The 9,132-nt window shown below is 41.8% G+C and overlaps 1 protein-coding gene across 1 annotated transcript; it reads right to left on the reverse strand.

The window, feature by feature from the left end:
* Positions 1–5,767: 5,767 nt before the first annotated feature.
* On the reverse strand, positions 5,768–7,043 carry Rtl8a (retrotransposon Gag like 8A). The gene has a single exon (NM_024170.2). The coding sequence runs from the start codon at positions 6,899–6,901 to the stop codon at positions 6,560–6,562; it is 342 nt and encodes a 113-aa protein (NP_077132.1). The 5' UTR covers positions 6,902–7,043; the 3' UTR covers positions 5,768–6,559.
* Positions 7,044–9,132: the final 2,089 nt, after the last annotated feature.

A 9,132-nucleotide genomic window follows, 5' to 3' on the forward strand; every position in this document is an offset into this window, starting at 1 on the left:
TTATTATACCTTGCTCATGTTTTGCCCCAAATCCCAGGTTCTTCTAGCCTTACTCCTCTCTTCCTGGTACACTTCCACCAAATAGCCTCCCTTATTTTGTTTTCCTTCCCTTCCTCAACTCTTGCTTTCTTCCCTTCTCTATGCCTCTGTCTCTACCCTCTATCCCACCCCCAGCACCACTCCTTCATTCCATTCATACACACACACACACACACACACACACACACACACACACACCTATGTAAAACTAGATTCCATGTAAGGGAAACAGGACTTTGGTCTAAGTTTGGCTTATTTTATTTTAAATCATATTTTCTAGTTTCATTTTCCTGAAAATGAGATAATTCCATTATATGTGTATATATATTAAATATATCATCTATATATTGTTCATTGTATATGTATGTATATATATTACATTTTCTTTATGGACTCCTCTGTTGATGTTCTCCTGGAGTGAGAACCATGCTTCTCAACCCCTTAGAACCTAATAAGAAGTCACATTTCCACGTGGAATAGAATTTGAGAAAAGCTACCCTATACTACTCAAAGTTTGTCACATTTCACCGTAAGAGCTCAACGTCCTTGGTAAAGTAGAAATATTCAGGGAGAAGATGAAGGAAATGATAATGGCAAAGAACTATTTTTGAAGATTTAGCATATGAATAGATGTTTTAAAGAGTCAAACATGATTTCTTTTACCTAATAAATGTTCAGAGACTCTTGCTATCTTTTATATTTTGTGTTCAGTTTGTAAAATTTTAATTTTTTTCTCCCATAGTGATGGAGATGAAACCTGGGCCTTATGCAGCTAGCTGTGTTCTTCATCTGATATACAAGTTTTATTTTTTACAGTTGCTCTTATTTTAAAGGAAATGTTGCTAAAAGAGGTAGAAAAGTTGTAAATATTTTTAGGCAGTTTTTAGGAATTGTTTTCATTTTACTGGGGATTCATTTTAATACATATTCTACCCACTATTGTCTGTAGTCTTTAAAATCAGCTATTGTTTACATAAAAGTAATATTTATGAACAACAAAAAAATTTAGTCATCACTGGTCCAGCCTCAGTGAGAGTCACGTCAGCTGGTGCTGCCATTGTTCTTGCTCCCTGACCATAAAGGGTTCCTAGTTAACTAGTAAGAGTGTGCATTTCTGAACTTCAAATTGTTTCCTAAGATTTTCTACATCAGAGCCAATAGTAAAAACACCTCGACTTAGCTTTACTATCAATTTTATTTTTCCAAACGCTTTCTAAGTCTGGCAGTCATTGCTGACAATCTGTGTCTCTGAGTTCTTCCCTAGGGTGGTTGGTGAGGTGCCTGAAAGAGATCAGGCATTATTATTGTGAATGCTAGAGATACTGCCCAGTGAGGGGCTGGAAGCCCCCTTCGAGTTTTCATATAACTCTTAGATTAAGAGGGATGTGAGGGCAGCAAGAAGAGCAGAACTCCATAAGAGCATGAATTCCTCAGGACAAATAGTCCTCAGGGCTGTGCCCATACCGAGGCCCACCCATGTGGCTGTGGTAACCAGTGGGCTGCATTCCATGAGTTCTAAAGCCATTTGTCATTCCTCCTGCGTGGCTCTCAGCATTTTCCCACTGTGTATACCACTAGCCCTGTATGGACAAGGCTTGAAGAAGAAAATGGAACCTCTTAACTTGGTCATCCAGGATGATGTTTTATTTGTTTACTTGTTTGTTTGTTTTTATCTTGCAGTGGTCTATATTTTCAAAGATTTATTTTATTTGTGTATTTATTTTTGTATGTGCATATATGTGTATATGTGTGTGTCATACACAGGGCCTCTCATTGAATTTGGAACTCACTCACCAATTCAGCTAGACTGTCTAGCCTGCAACCCTAGGTTGCCCTAGTGCTAAGATTATGGGTGCATGATGCCATACCTAGTTTTGGCTGTGGGTGCTGGTGATCTAAACTCGCACTTGAGCACCAAGCACAGACAGAGACATCTTTCTCAGCTCCTACTTTGTAAGATTTCTTCAGTGACAACCACATCACATTTCTAATCATATGCTGGAGAGGCCCAAGTTATATGTCTACTGGAAGATCAGCAGAAAAACAAACAAACAACAAACAAACAAACAAAAAACAAAAGCCTTTCCTTCCTGGTGAGGAATCCACTATGCTTTCAGCAGAGATGATTTAAAGGATTTCTATGAGAAAGGAAAGAGTGTTCAGGGCTTTCACTCACTTGGGGGTCTGGGGTAGACAAGTACTTAAGAAAACTAAAAGCCACATAATGGCTTCCCATAGTGGGCTGAGGAGGGCTTACCCATCAGGTTAGGACAGGAGACAAGACAGTCACTGTGCCAAAAGCCTGGAAGCCTAAAATGAAGGCAGAGTGGAGGTTTTTTCTCTTGCCAATAGCACCTGACCCTGTCCGTGGACAAGGGTAGGAGAAGGTCAAGGTGAATGTCACAGGAAATATTAATTAAATGATAGCAAAGTTTACCTATTTAACAAACATGTAAAGAAGAATAAAAATATACTGTTGTGGCACAAACTAATCACTCAACATTTTCTGGAATAATCATCCAAATGTGAAAGCTGGCTACAAGTTAACTTTTTTAATTTATATAGTAGTAATATTTTTAAAAAAAGAAATCCCACTAGCCAGTCCCACAATCTACATATTAGCTCATACCTCAAATCCCAGCACTGAGGAAGCAGAGGAAGACAGATCTCAAGTTCAAGCCCATCCTGGTACTTGCCTAACATATGAGAGTCCCTAGGTTCAATCTCAAGTGTCGACAAGAACAGCTAAAAATTAATTTGTACAAATAAGAAGTTCTAGTTCTGAACATTTACAAGGTTCATAGCTAACAAAACCATCACTGCATTCATCTCCCTCCATAGATACTTTAGTGCTTTTTGAACTAGTTCTATTTTTTCTGATGTTGCACACCTGCAGTCCCAACTACTCAGATAGTTGGGGCAGAAGTCCTTAGAAATTGGAAGACTTCCTGAAAAACCCAGTAAGACACTGTCTCTAAACCACACAATATCACATTGCCTTCATTCTGAGCTTGTATCTCATACATTAAGATCTTTGTGTGTGTGTGTGTGTGTGTGTGTGTGTGTGTGTGTGTATGTGTTTTAACAAAGCCTGTGTTACTTTATCTGATTTTAGGCTTCACTTCAACATTGCGCCCAACCCCACTAAAATTTTTTTAAAGGAGAGAAATGTTAATTCATTCTTTTCCTTATACCAGTTATATTTATCTCCTTTCTATCAGTCTGTTTCTTACTTTGATATTGATTTGAGAGGCAGAGCTCCCTAGTCTAGGAGTATAAGAGAATGATAAAAACAGATTTGAGGAAAAGACACAAAGAATAATTACAGAAGCCCGGTGGTGGCACACAACTTTGATCCCAGCACTTGTGAGGCAGAGGATGGTGGGTCTCTGAGTTCAAGAACAGTCCTATCTACAGAGCAAGTTCCAGGACAGCCAGGGCTACATCGAGAAACCTTGTTTCAAAAAAGAAAAAATAAATAACAAAGTAGCCAGGCATGCATGTTCGTGTATGCATCACTTGCGAAGACAGAGGCAAGTGGGTCATTGTGAGTTCAAAGCCAGACTGATTTACATAGAGCAGTGGTGCTCAACGTTCCTAATGCTGTCACCCTCTAATACTTGTTGTGGTGACCCCCAACCATAACATTATTTTTGTTGTTACTTCTTAACTGTAATTTTGCTACTGTTATTAATTGTAAAGTAAATTATGCAGGATATCTGATATGCAACCTCTGTGAAAGGGTCATTCAACGCCCAAAGGAGTTACAACCCACAGGTTGAGAGTTCAGGCTATTGAGGGTTACATACTGACATCTTGTCTTAAAAAATAAAAGCACTGAGTTACATAAATAATCTAATCCTGGAGGCTCTACCCTCATAATTTTATTTTAAGGTAATTACCTCTAAAAAGTCAAATCTCCAAAAAGCACCTTGGACATGAGGGTTTATTGGAAATGACGTTCAGTCCACAGCAATCATTGTACGCACACTGTGATGTTCTGAATGAGAATCCTCCCTACCCCCACCATAGGCTCCTATATTTGAACGCTTAGTCCCTAGTTGGTGTAAATCTTTGGGAAAGATTAGGATGTGCACCCTTGTTGGAGGGGGTACATCACTGATGGTGAGCTTTGAAGTCTCAAAAGACTATGGTCTTCCCAGTTAGCACTTGTGCCCCATGCTTGTGACTCAGATGTAAACTTTCAGCAATGGCTCTAGCATTATGTCTACTTGCTTGCCTCCCTACCCAACCCGCATCATTATGGTCATGGACTCTAATCTCCTAAAATTATGAGCCTCTCTTGGTCATGGTATTTTAATCACAGCATTAGAAAGGTAACTAAACACACACACACACACACACACACACACACACATCCTGAGACCCTTTCTAAAAAAATGATAAGTTTTTCATTCTATTTTTATTTTATGTGCATGGATGTTTTGTATGCAGCACATTGTTTGTGTACCATATGCCTGCAGCGCCCATGGGGGTATTAGAATGCATCAGATCTGAAGTAACAGATGGCTGGAGACTGCCATGTGGGTTCTGGGAACTGAACCCAGGTCCTGTGGAAGAGCAGTCAGTGCCCTTAACTACTGAGCCATCTCTCCAACCCCAATAAAGTAACATTTTATAAGTTACTCAATATGTAATATGCTGTACAAAATGAACTAAGACAAACATCAAAAGCTTACCTTTTCCCATGAAAACAAAAGAATAGTTAAGAAATATAAGTTTTGATTCTCTATCTCATATTCTGGAAAAATCTCCAAAACCTAGACTGAAAAGTTAATTACATCTCTTAACCTCAAACACAATACTGCCCTAGAAACCCACTTTGAAATCATTAGAATCAAGAATAGTCCTATTGCTGCCCCTCATTCAGCTCCTTCCAGCTCCTTTCTCTCCTTCTCCCAACTGTTTGGGAGCATGAACCTATCCTGGAGTGTGCTTGCTAAACTTAGTGACTCTCCATTGGTGAACACTTGATTTTACCATTTCAAGAATGAATCAATTGAAAATGGGTTCTTGATTGGAGTGGAATTTTGTGTATACTTCCACTACTCTGTGACAGACTACTTGTCTGGTTTAAACTTGTACAGGTCTTCTGCATGCTTATTTTAATTTCTTAAGACAATATCCAAATATATAGCTCAGGTAAACCTTGAACTTGTCCTCCTAAAGGGCTGGAATTAAAGATGTATAACACCATGTCTACCTCAGGAATGTACTATATATCTTCATCATCTGCAGATTATCAACCAATTTGGGCTGAAATTCACAATTCCATTATGTATTTTTCTCATTGCCTATATAATTAGGATTCTATAAATGCTTTTTAAAAAAAAAAAACATATTCTTTCTATGAGTTCCCCGAGTGACATGTTAAATAACTTTGATATACATTCACTGACAGCAAAGTGGTATTTGTGCTTAACACTAACTAGGGAATTCCATGCTAACTTTGTTTTTGAACTCAGGAGTCTTTTCTAAGAAATCCTCTGGATCATAAAAATCACATTGCTCTACCCTGATCTGAATTAAAGATTTACGTTGTGGCTTTAAGCAGTATCACAAACAGATTTTACCTTAGAGAGTAACATAAGTGACTGAATAGCAGGGCACAATCACCACCTCTTGAACATGGACCCCACCTACAGACACCTGCAGGGGTTAAGGTTGTGGGGAGGGGTGGTAGGATGCTATACTAAGTAAGACTCCATTTCCTTTTAAATAGCATCTGATGTTTATTCAACGTGAGGAAAAGGCTTCTGTACAGGTAGAGCAGACAAGAAGGAAAGAGCACAGGGGCTACTGTGTTGGAAAAGGCATACACATCAGAGAAAGAGCTGCAAGCTGGTTTCTCAGGAAAACCAGCTAGTCCACAAGACAAAATGGGAGACAGCAGGTTTCTGGGAGCAGGGAGGGGAAGGGTCCCGCTGAAGGTGAATCAATGTCCATGGGCCGTGGGCAGCCCAGGTACCTCCCAGGTGAGTCCGGATCAGTTAAGGGCAGCAGCCAGTCCACAGATGGGTTGTGCAGGGGCTTGAAATGGCAGCGTCAGCACAGGCCTTATGGGCAGAAGCTTGCAGTCTGTCCACCAGATAGAAAGCAGTGGACAGCATGACATGTCCATCAGGTGGCAGGTGATCTGTCCATTAGGTGACAGGAGCCCATCTTGCAGCTGGAGCCTGGGACAGTGTCCAAACCTGCCAGGGATGGGCTGAGCTGTCAACAGTGGGAGGCCTTGTGCTCTCCAGAGCCAGGCCCAGCAGGGACAGCAGCAGGGGCCTGGGGAGCTATTCCTGGAACAAAGGCTAGGACACAGGAGGAGACAGGGGCGCGCGCATGCGAGATCTCCAGGCAGGGCGGGCGCGGGAGGTGGGGGAGTTCTCGGGGTAGGAGGGGGGCCCGGGGGGAGGGCGCACTCGGCGACCCCGGCTGCAGCCACAGGACAACACAGCAGCAGCCCACCCTCCCGGAGCCCCAACCCCAGGCCAGGCTTGCCAGAGGCCTAGAAGTCCTCATCCTCCTCCCACCCGAACACCCGCTTCATCTCATTCAGGAAGCCGTTGTAATCATTGAGCAGGGGGCTGTCGATCTTGATGTAGGGGATCACCCACTGCAGGGCCCGGCCCTTGAGGCGGGTGATGAGGAACGTCACCTTGAGCTCGTCGGTGTCGAAGGTCCTGTCGTCCACCAACATGTAGGAGCCGGTCTGCACGATGAACTCCGGGAGCTTGTCCATCTCGCCATCAAACAGCTCTGGAAACGGGATGGGGTTCCGCCGACGGCGCCGCCTGTTGTGCCTGAGCATGTAGGCCTTCGGCCTCTTTACCTTGCCTTGGCCTTCCATGACGCTGCGCTCTCTGGGCTGATCTAGTCGCTTGGTGGCCGGGCTGGCTGGAGGCTCTCCGGACTCTTGATGGGGTCAGCTGTGCTTTGCTGGATCTGCAGAGCACAGAGATTGTCAATTACAAAGGCGTCGCCGGAAGTGCGTAGGAGAAGAGGCGTGCCCAAGGTCTCGGGAAGGGGGCGTGGCCTTTGAGCGGGACATTGGGCCAACTTTAGATCTATAGTGATCTCAGCCCACAGGGTTGTGAGCTATTTCAGGCGCCAGTCCAAGAGAAGCATTAATAGGGTTAGTGGAGCAAAGTAATTTGTGCCCAAGACTTTCACCAAGGTAGTGTGGGGCCAATGTGGTCTCTCATTCTGTAATCCCAGCATTTCAGAGGCTGGGGTAGGAGGATTATCATGATTTAAGGTCACTCTGTCTACAGAATGGAACCCTTGTTTCAGATGAGGAAAAATTGCAGCGACTATAACTCGAAGGGCTTTCCTGGCTTGCTTAAGACCCTTTAGTTCATTGTCTAGTTCCCTGCTTTGTGGTGTGTAGGGGCGATCACAGGATGGCCTTAGTTTCCCTAGGGGAGTGTACCTTGGAACTTTGCATTAAGATCACAACTGATTCTACTGTTTTGGAGAGCATGCATATATCTGGAATTAATTTACTCTATTGTGAGTATTCCCATCTTATGCTGTTTTACCTTATGGGTTCCTTCAAACAGCCCAGCCCTTGACACATTGTTTTTGGAAATTTTCCTCAATGGTTTTCTAATATGTTCCTCAGTATAACTTAATCTATGTGATGATGCCTTATAATTAAAATTGCTGACTTTTACTTGGCACATCACTGAAAAGCTATGTCTCTGTGTGCTGTGGAAGTTTGTTCCTGGTATCTATATTTTATTATTTATTGATTTATTTTTGAAGTAGCATCTTTCCTTGTGTCCCAGGCTTGTACTTTCAGTAGTCCTGCCTCACCCTCCCAAGTTCTGGGATTCCAGGTGTGAGTTTCCATGCCAAGCTTTGGTATGGCTTTTAGGAGAGTAAAACAGTATTGGGAAGGGATGTTCCATTATGGATCCTTAAAGGATAAGCCCTTCCCTGTTCATTTTCAAGTTGGCATAACTCAGTTCATTGTGGTTGCATAAACTGAGACATTTTCTTGCTCTATAAATTACAGACCATAACATAATAAGCTTCTTCAATCTCCTTCTAGTATCATGAGTTCTTGTGGTTAGATCATCCAGGATTATCTTTTTAAAATTCATTTGATTTTTTTTAACCTATAGTTCTATAATTTTAATTCCTACTTGCATTATATGCCCCTTTTCTGAGGATTAGGACACAGGTAACTCTGGGGCAAAGTTATTCTATATTCCTTTGTATAAAGACTTATTTCTTACTGATTTTTCCTTGATAAATTGAGCTTGTAGCAGGCATGATGGGTTTTACCTGGTACTCCACTGAGAAGAAATAAAAGCTGAAGCAACTTCAGGTAGAGACAAGGCCAGATTACATAATTAGACTATCTCAACCAAAGCAAATGCTGGGTCAGTGAAATGACTTAAGTAAAAGTGCTTTGACCCCTACAAGCTCCCCACGTGTATGCCTGTCCTCCAACATACTATACATACATATACAATAACAATATAAATACAATATATAATATATAATATATATGCAAATGCTGAGCTTAAATATAGCTCAGTTGATAGTTTCCCTGCCCTTATATATACAAGGTCATGAGCTTGACCCCTATATAAATTGTGTGTGGTAATCTCCTGCCCTTGGAGAACCATTGGGCATTAACTGAAAACTTTGGCTACACAGTGAATTCAAGCCTAACCTGGGCCACATGAAACTCTGTCTCCATTTTCTTTTTTAAAGTATCTCTAGTAGCACCATAACCTAACACCCCCGGCTCTCGGTTAGCTCTCCAACCCTACAAATTAAAACACTGAAAACCCCTTCACATTCTTGAGGTACACTACAAGAAATCAGGGTGTGCGACAATTATATTTTGGAGTGTGGGTGAGAACTGTGACCTATAACTTAGCAATAAAATATGGAAGAAGTAAGCAAAATCACATTTTCTCCTACTAGCTACAAAGAATCAAGCTGTATTGTTGGAAACTGACTCTTCACAGAGCAACAGTTCACAGAATTGCAGGAGAGCACATATAAGCATTTTGTAGCTTTCTTGACATTTATCTCTCTTTAGCTATAACAGCTTCTGTGCGG

Source organism: Mus musculus, chromosome X, assembly GCF_000001635.26.
Source record: "Mus musculus strain C57BL/6J chromosome X, GRCm38.p6 C57BL/6J".
Classification (NCBI taxonomy): Eukaryota; Metazoa; Chordata; class Mammalia; order Rodentia; family Muridae; genus Mus; species Mus musculus.